The sequence below is a fragment of the Ambystoma mexicanum genome, chromosome 7p (genome assembly GCF_040938575.1).
Source record: "Ambystoma mexicanum isolate Mex_15411 chromosome 7p, UKY_AmexF1_1, whole genome shotgun sequence".
In the NCBI taxonomy this organism is placed as follows: Eukaryota; Metazoa; Chordata; class Amphibia; order Caudata; family Ambystomatidae; genus Ambystoma; species Ambystoma mexicanum.
This window is the reverse complement of record NC_090939.1, coordinates 144,318,803-144,342,360: the sequence shown is the minus strand read 5'-3', so window position 1 is coordinate 144,342,360 and position 23,558 is coordinate 144,318,803. Positions and strand designations below refer to the sequence as shown.

At 45.4% G+C, this 23,558-nt stretch overlaps 1 protein-coding gene across 1 annotated transcript in view; it reads left to right on the top strand.

The window, feature by feature from the left end:
* The window catches only part of LOC138525759 (uncharacterized), an 815,930-nt gene that overhangs the window by 491,392 nt on the left and 300,980 nt on the right, over nucleotides 1-23,558 (top strand). The window contains exon 11 of the mRNA XM_069635930.1: nucleotides 15,935-15,997. Within this exon, the coding sequence (XP_069492031.1) occupies nucleotides 15,935-15,997 (63 nt within the window). The remainder of the gene's footprint in view (nucleotides 1-15,934; nucleotides 15,998-23,558) is intronic.

The window sequence follows — 23,558 nt, the reverse complement described above, 5'->3', positions numbered from 1 at the left end:
CGTTCGTTAATGAACATGTATTTCAATCCCATTAGCCAGGACCTTCGGCCCTGGAGATTGAGCACAGCCTTGTGCTCACTGGCCAGGGCCATATTGCACCCCTTGATATGTTGCACCATGGGGTTACCGCACACCTCACTGTAGCTGTAAATTTCCACTTTTTTGTATTAATCTCAATTTATTAAATCTTTGTTTTTAAAAACATTCCCATAACTGCAGTTATTTTTGCAATGAACTACAAATTAATCTGAGTATTGAAAAAATATTAGCGGTTATTATATGTGTGATGCATTTTTTATTCCAGATTCAGTTTACTGCCATAATAACATGCAATAATAACCCTGAATGTTCGAAAACATTGAAGCTCTGAACTTGGCCCCCACAACTCCCTTGCCCCCCAACTTCACAGTGTCCTCTTTCCCCTCCCGCCTGATGGCATTTCATCCTTTTTCCTCTGCCAAAAGGTGGGTGTTCAACTTTGTTTTCGGATAACCCTAACTATTACCCTGAAAATATGCATCGCTTTCATCGAACAAAAGCAATGGCGGCTTTTATTTCTGATAAGCCCTCTGCTGCAAAGCACCATGGAATTTATTATAATTTTGGGAGATGGAGTCACCCTCTTCTCCGTCAAATGTTTAAAAAACGACTACACAAAACCCCCAGATCTCTTCCCCCCCCCCCTCACCCCTCGGAAATCGAGTCAATGCTTTATGCCCAAGTTGGTTCGCACCTGGTCCATTTCCGTCCAGTGGTTTGCACTGTGCTTTCGAGCAAAATGTGTACGTATTAATCTATGGGAAAATGAATGGGGGCTTTCATTGATCTTTCCCAAAATATAGTCAGTCTTGTCTGGGAGAGGAGGATGGGGGGCGAGTGGGGGTTGCTGGCACAAGCTCAATTTTGTTGGCAAAATTTCAGTCAGGTCCGTCGTATGAGTCAAATGCTATTTCACTAAGGATAATGTCTGCTTACACCCTTTAATAGCAGACTTTGGATAAAAAATCCCTAAAAACTGTCAATATGTAATTCATAAAATTCCCAAACCAAGCGTTCTACATACTTTACACCACATGGTTTCTAAGTTACTTTAAAAAGATGGTGCTACCTTGCCTTTTCAACAAGCAATAATGCAGGAGTGCAAACATGAATTGCAAGGCACCACAAGACCGATGAAATGACATTTATTTTTAAAGACGTTCAGGGATTTGTGGCAAAACATCCACTGTTTCCTAATATTCCTGTTTGACACAGTGCATTATGTGCATTTTGTAATGAAAACATCACTTATTACAAGTTATTGTTGCAGTTTACCAAATGAAATTGCCGAACAAGTAAAACCCTTAACTTGCAGTCTTGGGTTATATAATGCCTGGGTGTCGATATATAATTAATCTCTGCTGCCAGTCATGCTGTTAATTGCAGAACCGTTTAAAAGGATCATGTTCAACTTTGTTTTAAGATGGACCATAAGAGGTATTCCATAAATTGAAAATTCTCTTTAATTAAGCACCTTCCCCAGAAAAGGCCTTCGACTATGTCAAGTGGCCTTTTCTGGGGAAGGTGCTCCGAAGGATGGGTGTGGGGGACAGTTTTTGTGGGTGGGTCTTGGCCCTGTATAATGGTCCTTCAGCGAAGGTGCTGGTGAACGGCTGTACCTCGGCGGGTTTTGCGCTCTCCGGAGGCACTCGGCAGGAATACCCCTCTTTTGTATGCTCTGGCGATGGAGCCCTTTGCCATTGCGGTTAGGGCAGACGGTGGTGTCTCAGGGGTGCAGTGTGGGGATTGGGAGTTCAAGTTATCCTTATTTGCGGATGATATTCTGGCGTATCTGACTAATCTCCATGAGTCCCTCCCGCATTTGTTAGGCCTAATCAAGTGTTTCGGGGTGTTCTCTGGGCTAAAGGTCAACGTTTCCAAATCGTGCATAATGCTGATGGGTAGATTGGACCAGATCATCAAAGGCAGAACTGAGGTGCTGGGTATGAGGGTTGAGAGGGAATCATCTTGATACCTTGGTACTAATATTCCCAGAGACTTGGGTAAAGTGTTTGAGTTAAACTCCCTCCCATCCCCCCCTACAGGTTAAGATCTTTAGTGATCTGGTGAAATGGGCTCCCCTTACTCTCTCCTGGTTTGGGCGTATGGTCACAGTATGGATGAACATTCTCCCCAGCCTCCTCTATCTCTTTACGGCCCTTCCCTGCATTGTTCCGGATTCTTTTTTTGGGCAATTTCAATCTTGTCTTCTCCGTTTCATTTGAAATGGCAAGAAGGCTAGAGTGAAGTATTCCACCCTGACCCATCCGAAGTCTTATGGGGGCTTTGGTCTTCTGGATTCTAAATTGTACTATAAAGCAGCCCAGCTGCATGTGATGTTAGAACATCTGAGGGACGATCTTGGAACGTATTGGACCTATGTGGAAGATGTGCATGTTCACCCGAAAAAAGTAAGGGACCTACTTTGGGCTCCACCCAGTTCCATCCCAGTGGCGGTCAGATCGCACCCAACCCTGGCGGCCTAATGGGCGTCCTGGAAGCCTAATAAAGATAACAAGCTCCTCTCATCTTGGCCCTCTCCCCCATCTTCTCTATGGGCCCCCCCGATCAATTTAGGATCTAGAGTGTTTCGAGGGACACAGTCGTGGTCGGATCAGGGGGTGGAAAGGGCTGCCCAACTCTTTCGCCAGGGTGCTTTTGTCGACTATGCTCCGTTGTTGGAGGCGCTGGGTGACAAAGTGCTTTCTGTTTTCGAATACTTGCGGCTAAAGGGAATCCTCACTCGGGCCGCTTGGCTGTCTGACCTTACCCGTCTCCTGGCCCCCTTTGAAAGAATCTTTGTGGAAGCCAGGTCCAAGAAGGGGGCCCTGTCCAAGATTTACCACGCCCTGATCACAGCCAATTTAGAAGGCAAACAGACGTTCAAGCGCTTCTGGGAAGTGAGGCTGGGCTTTGCCCTTGAAGATTGTGCATGGCAGGCTGTCTTTAAGTCCGTCTTTTCTGGGGGGTTGTATACGGCAGTCATGGAGCAAAATTTCAAGATTCTCCATTCCTGGCATCGCTCTCCCGTCTTCCTTTCTAGAATGTATGCTAGGGTGTCTCCAATGTGCCCGAGGGGGTGTTCCTCCCACGGTTCCTGGTTCCACATGTGGTCGGGGTGTCCGGCAATCCAGGTTTACTGGTCAGAAGTGCTTAGTTGGATAAAGGACATATTGGGAAAGAGCCCCTCCCTGCACCCCCAGGAGGTCCTTCTGGGTTCGCCCCTGCCTGATGATGAGTCGCTATACTTCTCAAAGGTGACGGGGGCCATGTTGAGAGCGGGGAGACTGGCACTGGCCCAAAAATGGAGGGGAGCCGCCGCCCCCACGAAGGCGGAATGGCTTAAAAAGTTACTTACTATTTTTACGTATGAGAAATTGTCAGCCATTGCAAATGACACCATGTCTTCCTTCCTAAAGGATTGGACTGTTCTGTTAAATAATGACTGTGAAGCCTTGAAGCTGTGAATGATCAGGGTGGGTTGCTTGGTTCGAAGCTCGGGGAGGGTAGCCAGTAAATGGTTCTCTCGCCATGTCCTGTAATGCCACCTGGGACCTCACTGACATTGATGTTCTTCTGAAAAGCCTTATTGTGTGTTCATTCCTACCTTTTAGCCTCGTGTGCCTATTCTCTGAAGCCGGGTTTACCTGTGGTGGGGGGCAGGGGATGTAGGTGGAGGGAAAATGGATATGATTCGTTCTTGTTGGTTGTAATAATTTTTTGGTTCATGCCAGTTGTTGCTTGGCAGTAGCGTTGTTTGCTGAAAAGCTTAATAAAAACAAAGTGGAAAAAAAAATTAAGCACCTTTTTAGTTAACATGATGCTATATGCAAGTGCGATGGTGATTATTGGGTCTGACCTTTCTCTTTGCAGACTGTGTGAAGGTGTCTCTTTTTTTAATTAATCACTGCTCCAAATAGGAGCCATTGCTCAACGTCTCTTACTGAGGTAATCTGGTCTCTCAAGCTGAAACTAAGCCCAAGTCTGTTTTCTCGTACATTTTCGGTTGTGCCAATAGAATGTTGGGTTCATCCAGGGACATACACTAACTGTTAGAAAAGATTTTTCTTTAAGCAATTTTCCCTCCATATTCTGTGGATTCCCAAACATTTTGCTTTTTGTTTTTTAACCTGTCATAACTTTTTCAGCTTTACTTCCCTGGCCTTTTGCTCATTTTGTTAGGGGGAAAATGGTCAGTCCTTCTGACTTTCAGTACTGAGAGACTGTTTCCCTTTTGTCTTTTTACCTTGTTAGGTAACCTTTTAACATTGCACACATCTTACAATGCATTGCAGCCGGGATACTTTTATATAACCCTAGTCTTTTACACTTGGGATTTTTGGTTACTTTTATATAATATGATTGTGTATAGGCGCTATATAGATAAACTATGTGCTTCAAAGTGCTTCAAGGCAAGAGAGGGAACACGGGAAAATGCAATGACATTCTTACAGGCCATGAACAATAAGGATGTGAAATTAACTATTGTACTCGGCCTGACGAGATTTCAGATGGAAATGGAAACGGACAGGCGATTACCATATTAGGCCCGATGATATTTCTGGTAGGGCCGTAAGCTCTAACTTCAAACTGGTGGCAACAGATAGATTTTTGCATATTTGCGTTTACCACATATGGCTACTAAACGTGGTTAGTGCCACAAGATCTTTTTGCTTATTCGTTTCCCATATTGTTGTTTGGCCTTCTTCCTGCCTTCTCCGGTCAGGAAATCCCACATAAGGTCATGCATTTGACCAGGAAAGCTGCTGCTTTTGCAGGCTAGCGATTCCTTTGTGTGTGGTCTGTGTGGCCCAGGAAGTGGGTGGAACTGTCTGGTTCCACTCCACATCTGTGATACCAGAGAGTATGGGTGTGTAGCATTAGTGAAACCCACATTGGTCCCTGATTGGACCACTACTGGTTGTTTGAATGGTGCAGATCCTTACCATTGGTGAGCTTGGACTTTCTTCTAGCTAGTATTTAGGAATTTTGATTTTTGATTTTGATTGAGTGATTTATTACGCGCACCAGACAGAATCAACCATATTCGGGCGCAGATGGTAACTAGAAGGTCGAGGATTTCATAAGAGAAGAAAAAAAGGGGGTAACTAGAGATCTGACTTAGTTAACTGTTTACATTTATCTAAATAAGAATGTTTCCAGTTTCTTTCTAAAAAGGTCCTGGCCATCACACTTTCTGATTTCAAGTGGAAGTTGATTCCAAACTTTAGGGCCATAGGCTCCAAAGCTACTTTCGAGGGGATTGGGTCCTCCGACATGTAATCACCACAGCTGTGCTGCTAAATATGCGGGGGCAAGCCCTTTAATGCATTTGAACACTAGGCATGCCATCTTGAATTTGATCCTGTCTTCCACCATCAACCAGTGGAGTGATCTCCGCATTGATGACACATGGTCTCTTTTCTTCAGGTTTCCAATTGCTCTTACTGCTGCATTTTGTGCTCTTTGAAGTCTCATCATTTGCTTCTGAGGAATTCCTGCTAGCAGGCTATTGCAGTATTCTAGGTGGGGGTTAGTCATTGCCCCCACCACAACTGCTCTATCTTCCATCGGAATGTAGGGGAGTATTTTCCGTAGTGATCGAAGTGCAAAATGAACTTTGGCCCCTACTTGCGTCTCACTATTCAAATTTTCCTGCCACCAGCAGCCTAGGTTTTTTACTTTTTTGCATATTGCAATTGTTCCCCTAGGATCATAGGGGGAGGACTTTGAATTTCCGATAGTTTTTTTTTGTTCTTTGGACTGAACAGTATAATTTCCGTTTGTGCTGCATTTAATTGTAAATAGTTGTTGTTCATTCATTCGTTAAGTTCCTTCATACATTGATTGATTCTCTCAAAGTCCTCTTCACTATTTTGTAGCTCAATATACAGTTGCATATCATCCGCATATGAATGAAATAGCAAACAATTTTTCCTAAATATCCTAAAAACAGGGCGAAAATAGAGATTAAAAATGAGTGGGGACAGAGAGGAACCCCGTGGAACCCCGCATTCAAGTTCCACCATTTGTGAGATGAAGCCATCAAGTATGACCCTTTGGGTTCTGTCTTTGAGAAATGACTCAAACCACTTCACAACTTTTTCAGAGGCTTTCCCCACCTGCTCGATCCGCTCTGCCATTACCTGGTGATTTACAGTATCGAAGGCCACGGAGAGATCCAACATTAATAACACTGTGGATCCCCCCCTTATCGGCTGCCTCCATTAAATCATCATGTACGGCTAGAAGGGCCGACTCTGTACTATGATTCGGGCGGAAACCTGATTGAAGGTCATCCAGTAGATTCTCTTTATCCACAAAAGCCTGGAACTGAGTGCACACCACTTTTTCCAGAATTTTCGTTGGCCACGTTAGGTTAGCCACTGGTCGATAATTCTTCATCACTTCTGGGTCTAGGGTGTTTTTTTTTTAACAAAGGTTTAATTAATGCTTTTTTTAAAGCTACGGGTACCTGCGAATCTTGGAGTGACTTATTCACAAAAGTCCCAATAAACAGTGTTAATTCCTTCGCTAACCGTTTAGCAGCATATGCTGGCATTCTACACGAAGAATCATTAGTGGGTTTCAGTTGCCCTAACAGGGTAAAAATTGCCTTATTCTCCACTTTCTGGAACTGAAAGACTGTTTCCCTTTGTTTTTCCTTCTCATGTTCATCTTCTTCCTTCAGTTTTCTCTCTAGTTTAGGATCCCTTCCAGTTTCAATATTTTTTAATATGGTGACTATTTTATCTTTAAAAAAGGCATTAAATTTATCAGCCTGTTCCTGAGATGCTGTTATGGTTGAGTCCATACATGCTGGTTTACTAAGTTTTTTGACCACATCAAATATGGCCTTAGACTGATTTCCAGCTTGCGTGATCTCATTGTGTAAGTAGTCCCGTAGGGCAGTTTTATATGTTTTTAGAACTGCCTTATCCCTAACCGCATCATTATTATTCTTGCTATATCTCCAGTTATCATTAGCTTTGCGCAGTTGCTTCAGAAGCGAAACAAGTTCGGGATTAAACCAGGATTTGGATTTCTTGGGGGGTTTTTTTTGTTTCAGGGGTGCATACTTGTTACATATTTCTTCTAATATGTCCATACCTTTATTAAAAAAATTCATCACATGTCAGTGAGTTATCAATAGCATTCAATTTCTCCTGTACTTCTCTGCCTGGAATTTTATCCAAGTCAGTGACTGCACGTTTCCATATTACAGGCATTTCTCTGCCTTTACTCTTTACTAAATCTTTACTAGAAATTGTAAAGTGTAGGGCACAGTGGTCCGACCATAATTTTGGTTGTATTTCTTTACGAAGAGGACTCCTGCAGCCATTTCTTCAGATCAGCGTTGGAGCCAAGTTTCCTGTGTAGAAGAGCAGCCGACTGAAGATGTGTGGACGACTCCCGAAGAGCCATGCTAGAAACCTGATCTGCAAAGGCCCTGAGCGGTTCTTCCTCTCTTGGACCTGTGGGACCAACCAGTCTCGATGTATTCGAAGATTCTGAGTTTTCGGAAGTGTCCTTTATCACCCAGTGGACTGACCACCTCTGCAGTGGGCTAACTCAGTAGAATCGTTGCCCTTCCATGCTTGTCCCCAGATCTTTGGAGGTCGCCTATTCGTGCCACAAATAATCTTGTTGCCAAGTTTCAACTTCCCAGCATCAAGGGATCCTGCTCTGGAAGGTCTTCTTGAACTGCTGTGGCATGTGTGTGGTAGCCATCACTGGAACTCTACTTTCCCCTTCTGGAGAAGAGGTATGCATCATTGCCTTCTGCGTTTGTTCTTTGCAAAGGGTTGCACTCTTCTTCTGGGACCGGCCAGAAGAATCCTTGCACCCGCAGCTCCAGGTCATCCTCTGGATCCAAAGGCGGGAAAACCTACCTCCAGCGTCCAACCCCAGTCGACATACCTAGTGACCTGGGAAAATCAGAGTCTGAGGTAAATGCGACACATTCACCTCCATCTATTCTCCTTAGAATAAACCTTAAAATAAACTTTGGTTATTCCATTCTATCACTTTTTGATCATCGGATCTAAATGCTTGTATCTGAAAGATAGGAATCATATTTTACATACCTGTAACTTGTTGAATATCTTATGGAACATTTTCACCGCCACAAAACTCTTCCTACATCTGTCCCTTCTCCTAAGAAGATGATTTGTGACTTTTGGGCAAAAGGCCCAACACATCATAGGGATTGGACTTATAAAGTTAGGGTATCATTCTTGTGAACTGGTTTCATTCTACTCCATCACTACTTACCTTCTATTAGTTGTCTAAGTTACAGTATGCAATCCTAAAATCCTAAAGGTTGGGTAGCGTGGCGAGCCGAGGACCCTTGCGGATGTCTCCTCGGTAGGCTCCGAGTCTCTTCCCCGCCTCGGGGTCCATATCCCCTGGTAAAAGCGACAGACAGCCCGGACGAGAAAGGCAATGGGCATCGGATTTCCCCAGGAGTCGTCGGTGCAGGTCTGAGGCTCCGGGAGTCTCTCCAGAGCAAGTTGTGAGCCGAAAACCCTGAGGGTAGCGGACCCCCGACAAGATGGCTGCCAGGACGTGAGAAGCAGTGGAACCGGCACCCGATGGAGTGTGCTGGGAAGCTTACGCACTGTCCCGGCGGCATGGGGGGGGGGGAATAAAAACAAATTCAAGCAGCAACCAGTCCACCATCATCTGCCTGTGGGGTGCCCGCTGCTCAGTCAGCAGGGCAGCAACGAGGACCGCGTGCTGAGCCTCCCCAAGCTCGAGCGGGCAGCTCGACAGAAGACTCTGATGTGAAAGTGCGGAGCGCTGAGGGGGTATAAATCCATACAACATCGCCCAACAGAAGTAAGGAGAGGCTGGAGGGGACTCCGGAGCTGTAGCAGTGCTCCTGCTGGTGTGCCGTGCATGACACATTGGGCGAGAGAGAGAGAGAGAGACCATAATGCCGGCGGCCAGTGGTGCTTCTCACGCCATGGACAAAACGGTGAAGCTGCGTACAGCGGTATTATGAACGTGGTGGCAACACACAAGGGGGACAGTAAGGTGCGTGCAATGAGCTGCAGCGCGCTCATTATGGAAATAGCCCTGTGAGGCAACGTAGTTTGTGCTTGGTTGTCTCTACATAGCCCTAAAGGACTGAGTCAAAGAAGAAGCATCACAGTATGCCCCTGATACACACCCCGAGTCCCTGAAAGAGCTGTATGGGACAGAAGAAAAAGGAGGGCATGTACAGCGGCCTAGAGGAGGCAGCCTAACTAACTCCATCCCTGTCACAGGGATATAGCTGAGCAGTGAATACAACCTGGCAAGGGGGCGACAGATCTAGGGACACAAGTGCTCAACAAAGCAGCGCTACGGTGAACAAACGCACAATGGGCCAATGAAGGGGTGCTCCACCTGTTGGAGTCGGTAATAGACCTGCATAAAGCTGTGGGTGCAGCGGACCTGGGGCAAGGCAACCTTAAGATCCACCGGTCATAACAAAGGTGCGGCCAAGCTGTTAGAACATTGGACGGGGGCCCCTTGGACTCTTGAGCACGGTCATGGATGGCTAATCAGGCGGCGAAGCAGAAGGGTACAACGTCCAGAGATATTAAGGCCTTGATGCAAACCGCAGAAGCCTCCAAAGGCAATAAACGGGTGATTGTGCAGGTTCTTTCCCCTCCCCTGGGGGACTCACGAGCATCAGATGACCCATCTATTCGGAAATCTGACTTGCTGGCAATGTTACAAGAGTCCAAAAAAGACATCAAAGACAGCGCTTCCGATATAGCGAAGTCCATTGTGGACCTCAATAAAGGCGTCCTGTCTGTGGAGAGGAGAGTCGAGGAGGTGGAGACAACAGTAGCAGAACAAAGGCAGGAACAGGATGAAATGGCAAGCAGGATACAGGAGTTAGAGCAACAAATGGACCAGGTCCAAAACAAACAAGTGGATGCCGAAAATAGGTCCAGGCGAAACAATATCAGAGTTCGGGGCATTCCGCAGTCAGTGGCGGACGCCGACCTGCAACTAAGTGTGGTGCACCTGTTCAAGCAAATGTTGGGCCCGGAGGATGAAAGGGACATTGTTTTGGACCGGACGCATAGAGTCTACGCTACGTACCAATTTAACAGAAACTTAACCCCAGATGTGCTGACTCGGGTACACCTGTTCCAGCTGAAGGAAGATATCATGCAGGCTGCCCGGAAAAGAGAACCCATATGCTTTCGCTCATCACCACTCCTGCTTTATCAAAATTTGGCCCAAGCCACAGTCATGAAGCGGAAAGGTCTGAGGGTAGCCACAGACTGGCTGAGAACAAGGAAAGTGTATTACAGATGGGAGTTCCTGACGGTTTGAGTGGAAGGGGCAACGCTACACAATTTCAAAGGAGGGGGACATGGGTGACCTCATGAAGGAGGATGGGGCAGCCGGATCTAATGGCAGGATACAAACCCCACTTGGCAATAGGTTGGAATTCGATAGACTCTAAAGGGAGCAATGGAAACCGTCTCGGCCCCGTCCGAGAGGTCGCAACAAGGAGACCAAACCAGCAGACCTTCGATAGACTCTAAAGGGAGCAATGGAAACCGTCTCGGCCCCGTCCGAGAGGTCGCAACAAGGAGACCAAACCAGCAGACCCCACCGGTGTAGTAGAGACATGAAGAAGGACCTGGTGACGATCTGCTTGCTGGGACTACTAGGGTTGGGGAGTAAGTGGCTGTCCCGTGGGAAAGTAGGGGCCGGAGGCCACATTGGAGCAGCTCTTTGAGGGTGGGGGTGGCCAGGATAAGGAACAGAAGGGCAAGAATCTCATACAAGGTGAAAGTGGGGGGGTGGAGAGGACTCGGATCCCAAATTCCCAGGGCGGTACAAACCCAGTGATTCACCTTGGGTTCGCCATAGTGGATGTTATTATTGAAGGTTGTGGGGTTGTTCTAAGTTGGGGGGGTTGGTGGGGACAAAAATACAGGATTTTACAGTTGCTTACCAGTGCACCAGGGGCGGACTAATCATGGGGACTGATGGGCTCAATAGCGGAGCAAAAAGCCCACAAACAGGGCTTAACAATGACAATCTGACATTCGTAACACTTAATGTCCAGGGGCTGAACTCCCCAATAAAAAGAAAATCAATTATGAGAAGGCTCTCCGAACTTCAGGTCTCAGTGGTGTGTTTGCAAGAAACACACCTGCTCCCTGCAGACGAACACAGGTTACAGCACAGAGCCTTCCCCTTACAATATTTCGCCTCAAGTGGAGCTAAAAAGAAGGGAGTGGGCATACCAAGGGTGTACGCTTCGAAAAGCGATAGATCAAAAGGGACCCGGAAGGCCGATACCTGGTGCTGGGAGGTATACTGATGGGCCAACTGGTTACACTAGTGGCGATTTACGCTCCCAGTGAAAAACAAGACCGGTTCCTACTAGGGCTTTTGCCCAAAACTGCAAAATGGGGGGTGGGGAAGATCCTCATAGGAGGTGATTTCAACCGCGTAATGGATACGGCCATGGATAAAAACCTCCTTGCCACCCCCACCGACAACATACACAGGCAAGCCCTAGCCAGATTTCTCAGGTAATTGCACTTAATCGAAACCTGCTTGTTTTTCCGCCCCCTGGACAAAGCTTACACTCACTACTAAGCCTTACAAAAGGGCTTCTCGCGGATTGATATGGTGTTAGTTTCGGATACCTTGGTTGCACAGATCACGGGGTTGGACATAGGGGTACGATGTCTGTTGGATCATGCACCGGTCTCCTTGAAGATGGAGCCGATGGCCCCGCCCCCACGGGTCCGAAGGCCATGGCTCCTGAATGAAATTCTCCTAAAAGATCAGGCCCTTAGGACAGATATAGTTGGTCCAAAGGAATTATTTTAAAGAAAACACCTCACTGGGGGTTGATTGGGGGACGAATTGGGATGCTAGTAAAGCAGTGGTACAGGGGAGTTCATCGCCCGCATGGCAATCTTGCTGAAAAGGAAGGAAGGGGTGCGGCAGGAACTGGAAACAGTACTGGCGTCCGCTGAGGTACACTATAGAGACAAAGGGTCTGAGGACCTGGCGGGAACTGAAAAAGGCTAGGGCTGCCCTAGAGACGCATCTTGCAAATGAATCTGTGCAACTACTCCTACGTACCAAACAAACGTATTATATAAAACGGGACAAAGCCAACCGTTTCCTATTGGCTAAACTAAGGAAACAGAAAACCCGCAATCACATCACTCAGCTCAAACATCGGGGGGAGGAGGGACTGAGGATGGGGGAGAAGGAGATTGCCGAAATCATGCATACATTTTACACAGACAACCTGATGGGGGATAATCTAGAGAGGGAGGCACCGGTTGAGTTCCTGGGACAAGTGGTACTACCACGAATTACAGAAGCGGACAGGCAGATGTTGGGAGCGCGGATATCGGAAGAGGAGGTAGGGGAGATCATAACCGCTTTGAAGGGTCACAAATCCCGGGCCCGAATGGATTATGCAATGCTTATTACAAGACATTCAAGACCATCCTGGTAGGTCCCGTAACGAAACTCTTCAACCATATAAGAGAGACAGGGCAGACTTCTGGGGACATGGGCCCAGCCACAATGGTCCTCCTGTAAAAACCTGACAAAGATCCAACGGACTGTGCGAGCTATCCCCCTTTCTCTTTATTGAATGGGGACGCAAAAGTGTACTCCACATTTCTAGCCCAAAGGCTTGCGAGCATTCTCCCATAAATTGTCCACCCGGACTAGGCAGGCTTTGTGAGTGGGCGCCACACATACGACAACATCTGCAGGGCCATAAACACCATTGAATGGGGAAGGAGGACAGGGCAACAGTTCAGTGTTGGCACTGGATGCTTCCAGGGCCTTCAGCAGTCTAGATTGGGAATTTTTACAACTGACCCTCGAAAAATGTGGGTGTGGGCCGATCTTTACCCGCATGATTCTGGAGAACTACCACGTGTTTGATGATTAATGGCCAACTCACTGAAAGTATCCCGATCCGCAAGGGCACAATGCCCATTGTCGCCACTGATCTTCGCCATGGCCATGGAGCCGCTGGCACAGATGGCGCGAGATGAGCAAGGGATCCAAGGGGTGGAGGGTCTCCCAAAAATAGCCCTCTACGCGGATGACGTCTAGCTGTCACAGCTTGCTCGCTCCCCATGGCTATAAGACTATTCGATAGATTTGCCAAAGTCTCCGGATTTTGTATTAACTACCCCAAATGCAAGGCACTTAACGTCACCAAAAAACCAGGACAAATGTTAGAGTGGGGAGGCGCTTCCCACTTAAATGGGAACAAAGGTCCTTTAAGTACCTGGGAATACACCTAGCATCTACATATGGGAAACTCTATGGGGCAAATATTCCAGGACTGTTGAAGAGACTGATGGAGGACCTTAAAAGATGGGACACGCAAGAGCTATCTTGATTCGTGCGCAGTGCAGCGGTCAAGATGTACCTCCTTCCCACGTTCCTATATGTGGTGGGAGCTCTCTCTGTATGAATCCCAGGCCCAGTAATTAATAACTTACAGAAAGAGGTTATGGCCTTCATTTAGAAAGGGAAAAGGCCCAGGGTTCCCAGGAAGGTCATGTACTGTCCACAAGCAATTGGGGTTGTGGGGGGCGGGCTAGGGGTACCCGAATTCGGCAGATACCTTGAGGCTGCACAAGTGGCACAAATGCCGCAATGGGTCCTCCGGGAAAACAAAAACAGATGTGCGACCCTGGAAAGAGAAGCAATTACCGTCCCTCTAGAGTGTCTGGGATTCCTAGCGACGCAGCATAGGGGAAGCGGAGGAGTATTGCTGGAAACGATAAAAGCCCCATTATGGTACTGGGACAAAGTGTTACGGGGCAAACGGATAAAAATAGGCTAGGGTCCACTCACACTGGTTGCCTTTAATCCAAATTTCACACCTGGCATGAAACCCAATTTCTGGACAAGGTGTGGCGGGGGGCTAACTTTGAGGCTAGGGGACTTTTACACTGAAGGGTCACCTGTGACATTCCAAGAGTGTAGAGAGAAATTCCAAATTCCCAAAAGCGAGCGCTTCCGCTACACACAAGTTAGACATTGGATGACAAACATGACTGTAAGGGAGGGCGCATCGGGGCACCCAAGCGGATTAGAACTCACTGTAAAAGAAGGGGCTCCAGAGAAGGGAGTGTCAAGACTATATCGACTGTTGTGTGGGGCGGACCCGGAGGAAACCTTGCCACACTTGCAGAAATGGGAGGTGGATGTGGGGAAGCCAATACTGGGGTAAAAATTGAGCCAAGTATGGTGCTGGGCCACAAAAAGTTCCAAATGCGTTTCCATCAAAGAGGCAGCATATAAAATCTGTTTGAGGTGGTACATGACACCACAACAAATGCACACCATCAAACCGAGCTATCCCTCATCGTGCTTGAGGGGCTGTGGGCAGCTGGGGGATCTGATCCATATGTGGTGGGCCTGCCCAGTGGCAGAAACGTATTGGAAGGAAATCTTGAGTCATATCAAAGAAGCGGTGGAGGTGCAACTACCCTTTGACCCGGCGGTGGTGTTGCTGGGGGAGGCAGTGTAGGGATGCTACGCGAGCACAGGCAATAGAGATACTCTTATTACTCGCATGTTAAGTGCGGCCAGAATTAATTTAGCGCATTCGTGGAAAACTAAACCGGGACCGGTGGTGGCCAGGTGGTGGGTGAGACTATGGGGTGGTAATGGCGATGGAAAAGGTATCGGCGCTGGCATACGGTTCTTACTCGAAATACCTGACTGTGTGGATGCCTCTCCTTTAATTCATGGGGGACAGAGAACAAATGTTTTTTAAGCCCAGGCTTCTTTGTAAGGTCTCCATTGTGTAAAAAAAGCAGGCCCTGGAACGGTGGACTTCTTGCATTGAACCCAAATGTGTTAAGTTGTGGTGCTCCTGCTCAACCAACAGCAATTAGAGTAAATTGGAAAAGGGGTTTGGGGGTTGGGAAGTGGGGGAAAGGAGTTGAACTGTTATATCTGTTAACTCATGAAACATTACAAGATTGTATTGAGAACCAAAGGGATGGGAGTGAATGATTGTGATGTACACTGTTTCTCATATGTATGTTCACTACTGGAGCTCTTGAGAAGAAAATAAAAATAAAGTTTGTAAAAAAAAAAAAATCCTTAAGGTGATTGTGTTTGTTTGATAATTTAGCATTGTGTGATATTACTACCTGCTTATTTTTGTAATGCGCGTTTCGGCCTATAATGCAGTATTTTTGTACTTCCATGTCTAAATTGAATTATTGTGTGCTTCACTGTGTGGTCTCATTGTGGTAAGCCTTGACCACTCTCCATGCTTACCTTGATTGGGTTTGGCTAATCTCTCAGAATTCCCCTGTTCACTAGAACTAGGGTGGCCATCTAAAATCTGTCCATCAGACCAGATTTTAGAAATCCATCTCAACAGTAACATAGCACCCAAAGACTGACAGCAGATACATTAGCAGTGAGATGTCACTTTAAACGCAAGGGTCTGAGCTTTTGAGTGTCATACCATGTGTACTTGAGAACCTACATTAGAATGATTTTTTTTTTATGCGAGTGGCATGGCATGAGTTGCCATAATTGCAATCGTGGATACTCATTTTCACAATAAAAGAAAGTAATCTCACAATTTTGAGATAAGATGCTTGTTGGCCTCCAATTTCTTGTACTGCCAATCTAGTTTGAGATGTTCTGTCATGTCTACCGCTCTCTTGAGGCCCATTAAAATGTCTACATTGTTTACGACATAAACTTATAACAGTGGTGTTTCTCATGCTGATGTAATGCAGAACAAGCTGATCAAATATCATCCCGTGGTAACCTCTTCATCGAACGCAAGTTTGACAAAAAACAAATATCCATTAGTTTACTATAAACTTGGTATTTTGTTTTTCTCCTAAAGGTACATTTGGTCGAATCAGCGCGCAAGGGGCTCTTCCACTCTCCTATTCCACAGTCAGTTTTGGTAAGATGGTTCGCTTTGTAACTCTTCTAAAGTACTTTGGTGAAATCTTGTTTTACTGTATTCTAATGTGCACCATTGACTTTGTCGTCATTTAATCTGACCGTTGTGATGTTACCTGTGGATCATGTTGGGCTTACGGTATGCATAATTTTCCATAGTAATCTTCACAGCGACTTTAAGCTACATGGAACTTTCATTAAGGAACAAACTTTTTATGTCTTTTAGGCCATTTTAAGTGAGGTCATAATCTGACATTCCAAAGATTAATATCCAACGGATTAACTGCCAGTCGTTTGCTTCATATTTATTCAAATAATTAAAGATTCTCAAAACAGCACCTAGTGATAAAATAAAGAAACGAAATTGGGATGCTTAATAGAAGATATCTGAACCTGATAGGTGTTTTGGGTAATATCGCATTAAATGGTAAACAAATGAAAACTAAACAAGAAAAGCAGATTATTAAATGAACTGGGAAAGAACAGTTAAAATTTGATAACAGATTAAAATAGGATAGTATATAATATCTTAGATTGTGCACAAAAATGTGCTGCAATTTAATTTCATGTCTAGAAACTCACGTTTATCTAATAACTATCACGTGACCAGAAAGATAATAAAAAGTTAATAGACATTGAAAATGTGGTTACAAATATGCTTGAGCCAAACTCCTAAGAGAATTTCATCAAAGTGGGTATGTTTGGTGTTCGAGGAATATGAGTCGCTTCCGAGTGATGAAGATATAAACTGGTTCTTTTAGATGTTATCTTCAATATGTATGGCAATGAACAGGCACTCTTTCATGGCATGAAGCACCAGGAATTTTCTAGGAGCTGAAAATCTAAAAAAGCTAGTCTGTATGAGAAAATCCCATATGCTGCAAAAGTTTGACAAAAAAATTCTTTCAGGGTTCAATATACTTACGGGTTTGGTGCACTTTATAAATGAAAAAAAATATTCAACTGTTTCTATTGATGATGATTTGCATTTATAGTATCTCGGAGGTTCTTTGAAGCACACCCACCTGGCCTCAACTCGCCCTAATGGTAAGAGATCTAGCCTGAACCTTAGGAGGATCTGCATCTTTTTAAAGTGACTGACTTCCAATGGCTGTCTCTCTGAACGTAGACCAAAGTATATCAAGAGCTGCTGATAAGCCGCTTTCATATTAACTCGTCATGGGATGTGCAAGTTCATATTTTCTTGCTACACCCCAGATGTGCTGCCAGTTTGTAAACCTGCTACGCCACTTTAAGTTTGTGATACAGCAAAGAACAAGAGGGTGATTTTCAATGAAACTGCCAATCTACTAAAATGTACTTTCCTAAAAGCCATTATACAAAATCTGTCTGATGCTAAATAAATACCATGCACTCATTTTGGCAAAGTGGGTCATAGATGTAAAGGCTGTCCATGAATTGGGAGTTTGCAGGAAGTTGATTTAACCCAGGTATCTAGTTGGCTACGTCAGGAGTCAGGAATGAAACTCAGACACATATTGGACATGGTTTTGCCAAAAGACTTTTTTGATCAATAAAAGGGAGTGGGAAATGCCTCTTTGTCCTTGCACTAGATGTGTTTCGATACCTAAACTCAAAACTAAGAATCTGTTGGTGTCAGAATGTCCCAAACAAAACCGTCCTGTGTACAAAGGACTATTCTGACCCTCACATTCTAAGGAAATTAATTTTATAGTGGAAAAAGTCTTTTGCCTTCAGTGTTTTAGAAATGTTCAAATGGGCAAAGCAATAAGGAACTAAGTAGCCTCTCAAGGATATTGCTGCTTACTCCAGAGGTTGTCTCCCTTCCCCCGCATTCTTCTTCACATTTTTGTATACACAACAGTTCTCGTCTTTCCTTTTGATCATTACCAAAAATCATACAATTTTCTTTGGCCTTTAAGTTGTCAGGATACCTGGTGTACTCTCCTGCCAGGGTTTCTCTTGTTCACACACTTGTAACTGCCTGGTATACTCTAATGCCGGGGCTTCTCATTCATGTGCTTTTGTCTGCACTTCCATTCCTGCCAATTCACTGCATTAGCCCTTCTTGCTAATTCATGTTGTCAAAGCATATTGCCTCATTAGTATTTTGTTCATACTTCCACTCTTGGTAATTCACCACCTTGTCCTTATTGGCTAGTTCAGTTTGTCCGTTATATACTGACTTGTTTCTGATATGTACATTTTAAACATATGGGTAAACTTCAAAGGTTCCCTTATTTAGAAGATGCACTTTCTCACTTTCAGAAAACCGCTTTCTCTGTTCTATTTTGTTGAATTACTTGCATGCAGCATACTGGGCAATATGCCCCGGTGTTCCCTTTGTCCACCGTGGCCTCACCGGCTCTTTGTGCCGTTCCTGGTCTTTCTCGCTGCATGCCGACAGTCTTTAGGTGATTTCTCCCTTGCGCAGCTCTGCTTTCCGCAGCACTGCTTCCCGTGGTTCCAGCTGGGCTTCTCTGCTTGCTGTCCCTCGCTGCTTTCTTCTACCAGGCGAACACCAAGGAACACTGGCTTTTGATGTTGCAGCCATGTAAAGTCTTCATCGTGCAGCTTTCCTCTTCTCAGCACCTGAGCCAGTTGACTCCACCGTCCGTCTTACTCCGCCGGTCGCATAGACGGGAGCAGTCTGCGCCCACTAGTAGTCTGCCTTGGTTTTAGGCGGCCAAGTTCAAAATGTCCCGGGCACAGGTGCGTGTTCCCAGTAACTAGAGCGTTGCCTGTGCTTGCGGCTTCTCCTGCTCTGCATTACTCCACTCCTCTTCCTTGCCGCAGTGGTTAAGGTGGTTCTCGGACCAGTAGCCTTTTTCAGCTAGCTTGCATGAAAACATTGGAGGCATGATTGCAATAGGTTTTGAAGGCAAGTCATCAGTGTTAAGGTGTTTTTGGGAATAGTAGTCCTTTTTATCTGGCTTGCACATTCACATTGGAGGAATATTTTTAATAGGTTTTAAGGGCAAGTCAGTGTTTGAAAGTTGGTCTGTAAAATGTAATCATAGATTTAGCACTCTCCTTCGAGGGTGTAGGGGAAGAATCACAATAGGTCTTTAGAGTGTTACAAATGGGAGAATCATCCTGCAAGAGAAAATGGGGATACCATGTCTCATCCGATGAAGCCATGGTATTTCCCCAGAAGTTGTTTCCTCCCATGTGATCCTCCCTCACAAAGCTGCCCCCAGGGTCAGGATCAAGTAGCTGCTACCGTTACCTGGCCACATGGGAGGAGGCCACCCCCGGGAAAACAGTGATGACTCCATCGGATTCAATACAGTTATCGGAAGGCGTCGTCCCCTTGTAGGAATGCTGTGGTGCGATTTAGGTTTTAAAGCCTTCCTTTTCCTTTAAACTAAATCCTCCTAAAACAGATTTTCTTTAAGTATCTTCTATTTTTTTTCTACCCAGTCACATTTCCAGTAGTGGGCATCTTTTCTATCCTCTTTTGGAATCCCACATACCAGCAACCAGCGACTACCTGCAAGCTCATTTTAACATTGAACAAATGCAGGTGAGTGAATTAGCCTAGCAACCCTACTGGGCCTGGTTTTTCAAATGTTGTGGCCACAGGTTGTTTCCTCCCCCGGTATATGGCTTTTGCAGTCCCCTTTTCTTCCTTCTCCCCTTCCCGCCCTCCTCCCGCCTCCCAACCCGCCCACGGTCCCTGATTGGTAAGGTCAGGACTCATTACACACCAGGCCTGGGCAGCCCCTGCGGCTAAGGGCACCAAGGCAAAGGGCGGTTCCAACAGTGGCGGCTCTAGAGGGTGTCGGCAGGTGCCTGCAGGGGAAGCCAGTTGCCAGCCGTCAACCAGCAACGACTAGCACTAGTACGGTAGGAGTGGCTGGTGGGTGGGGGAGAGCAATTACTCTACCCTGGAAACCCAGCCACTTAGCATACTTACCTATACATGTACAATACTGTGACTACATTCCTCTGCCTCCCTCTCTCCCACTATGAAGGACTCTCAAATCTAGCTGTGTTTAGCCTTGTACTCAAACTGCACTGTTAGGTGTAGGCCTCTCCCACTGTCTAGTACTCTCATTTCTGGCTGTTTTCGGTCGTGTACACAAATTGCATAGTTAGCTTTATTTAGTCTGCCTATCATACACCGATAGCAGCTACAGTAGGTAACCCAGGACCATTGCTACAGGACGCAAAATTATAGATCCGGACAAAAAAGGAATTCTCGCAGACTACGGTACGTATTGCTCACACCGCTAGCGTGGACACAGGCCGCAGGCATGGCCAAACATCCATGCACGATAGACCACATCTACGGCTAAACACATCCGGCCTAGTTTCACACATAACTGTCCAGACTGAAACACCTAATTTACCACAACACATTACCTGCCACTAGCATACAGCGACCACCACCCAGTAAAGCTGGCCTCACATAGACTCTCTCAACAATAGCAATCTATCTCCAACCTCAAGAGCACCCACACACGTGTCTGACCTCGATTGGGCTGCTTAGTCAAGCCTTGCCAGCCACCCAAGTCTTAGGATGGCAGACATGCACACACGCATCTAAGCTAATCCCCTAGAATCTCTAACCACATAGACTACGGTCACAAGGGCGTTCAACCAAGGAAAAAGCGCATTGAGGCCACACAAGTGGGGAAAGAGTGCTATATAAATAACAAAATACAATACCCTATGCCTGCGGTAAAATGTTAATTTTATTCTGGACTCTAATCTCAATTTTAAATTATGAATTTCTTGTTTTATCCACTCATGGTTTTTTTTCAGTTCTCTCGCTGAAAAATCAAAACATTTTACTGCCCTCAGGTTTTCATAACTCGATCAAGGCACTTTTCTTGCCTGGACGGTGGTTATGTCATTTTTCTGGATCTGCCTCTGACTTCTTTGTCATTCAAAGTCTGTTTTATATTCTACAACCCATTTTACTGTCAGGCATACGGAATGCAAGGAAGGCGAGGTATCACAAGTAAGACAGACACAGTAACACATAGTTCAAGGGTGTTTATTGAACTTTGCATGGGGTTGGAAAAACGCCTATCTAACCTACCTTCCAACGATGGGAGAAAGCTACAACCATCAACATTTTTTAAAAAAAAGCGCAGTCTAGTCGTGATGGCCTATACTAATAAACCTACTTCTAAATCACAAAAGTGGGTGGGAAAATGATGTGTATAACAAAATGGTGTATAATCAAATGAAATATCCAAAGGGTTCTGGTAGTTAAGGACTGCTGAACTGGAGTGTTCCCTTGCCCACATTACATCAGGGACAAGGCGGAACACAGGTAAGGCTTGGAGCACACTTGATTCTCTAGGCACCAGAAAACAGTCTCTTTCCACATGGTACGGCCTTTCGGATCAATGTCTCTCACTGTCAGCATAATATTTTCATTAGTTGTAGCACAATGGGGGGGGTTCATTTCCCTTAGCTTTTCTCTTGGAATCCCTCCGTCGGGTTCACACTTGCCTATCAGCTTTATCACAATGCAAGATTAATTCCCCTTAGTTTTCTTTTGGCATCCATCCGTCAGGTTCACATTTGCCTTTAAAAGATATTACTTCCCAGTTGCTCAATGGATTTGTTACTTGTTAGACTATCGATCTATTGTACGAGGACTTTGCTTACACCTTCGTATGACCACTTTGACTTTCTCTTACTTTCAATGGCCCCTTCTAAGGCCTTCTGGGATTTGTAGTTGTTTTCAATGATCTTACTTCGAATTTGACCAATTTGACTTTGGGTGTGGAGCCTTTCGATAAAGTAATTCCCAATTACCAGACCACTCTGCTATTACAACCGCAATGTTTCAGGCTTCTCTCACGGCTTCTCATTACACATCCATCCTCTGCATTCCTCACTTGTGGCTTCACGAAACCCAGAGAGCCTTTCACACTATTTTTTTCTTTCACTCGTTAACGCAAACCGGTTTCTCAGTTCCCTCATCGGTAGTGTTTGATAAAGTTTATCAAGAGTTGCGTTGAAGTCAAGGCTATCGTCACAGCTCGCCTCCTTCCAACTTCGTTGTTTCACCTGAAAGAGGTGCTGCCTTAACCTTGTGCATTAGCAAAGAGGTTTCCCTTTCAAAGTCTGCTCTGCTTCCAGGGTCGCTTCAGATCCACAGGTTCAGTTTTCCTGCCGCTCTGCATATGGTTCTGTTTTTTTTTCTTCTAGTCTGGCTCGACTTGCTTTCAGTGTGCTTTCATGCTCTGCCTTTTATCCCTATAGGGAAGAGAAATGGAAGTCGGGTGTATGTTGTCAAGGTGTGGTGCATGTTGTCAAGGTGGGGTGCCTTACTCTGTCGGATCTCATTAGCAGGACAGGCTCGCAGGAAAAAGCCAGAGTTATTTATTTTAGCTTTGTCTAAGGGTTTTGTATCTGGGTCGTGGAATGAATGGGGGGATTATGAGAACTGTAGTGTTTCATAAAAGCAGACTGGGAGTTCGGAAAATAGTCGGAGGGACAGGGAGAACAATGACTGAGATGGTGGGTGTATAGTATTCCTGAGTAGGCATAAAAGTAGTTGCATCAGAGAGTCAAGGGATGGTATATTGTGAAATAGAGGGCTTTTGTGTTTTTCTCCCTTGCCTTGATCGTCCTCACTTCCTTCCAGTGGATGTTAATTTCAATGGGGTAGAAGTCAGGTAAATTATTGTCGAGAGGTCTGGTAGGGATGGTTCTACATTTCAGAGAAGAACCTGGTTGGGTTGGGATGAGGTTGAGGTAGAACGACAGCATCCAACAAAAGCTGAGGGGACATCGGGCAAGGACAATTAGAATAGAGGAGGGGGACCACCCTGTCTCGCCTAATGGCGTTCTCCTCTTTTGGCATTCTTCCCTGAGCTTTCCACTCAGCTTGGGAGAAATGGGTGGGAAAAGCCCCCTGGGGTTTTCACAGGAAATGTGAACACATCTCCTCAATGTTAATTTCTTTGCATTGGTTACATATTCACTTTTACATACTTTTCAAGATCTGTTGCATTATTGGTAAGACTGTGGGTTGTCAATTTGGCTACTAAGTTACCTATATACATAGGTTCAAGATCTACCCGTAGTCAATATATTTTCAGGCTCACGCTTTCTTGTTTCAGGCATAATCGGTATTCTCCAAGCTTTCTTGACCCGCGCCTGGAATTCCGTATCCCCTTCTAGCCGTCGTCTCCAGTCTCTCGTGGCCTTTCTAAAGTCCCTTAAGACACATCTGTTCTCTCTGGCATATCCTTCAACGTTCTAAGTGTTGTGCTGTTGTTGTCATTTCCATTGAACATTGCCCTCTTAATCTTTCTTTACAGTGTTTAAATACCTTCTGGCTGCACTTTTTGCATTTTTAAAATAATGAAAGGGTTTCAAAAGTAATGCTGCGTCACTTATTCACAGTGAGTAAGTTGTCTGCAGTCTACAAAGTGGAACATAAATGAGCTAGTTGGTTTTGTTTACTTACATCTTCTTTGAACAAATGCTATGATGTTACTAGACCTGTCGTGTTGAGTCCACAAGCCATGCATAATTGATGGTTACGGCTGCATAACTACCTTATGTGGCAAATGTGAGGTTTACAATTGATTGAATCGCATGGCAAA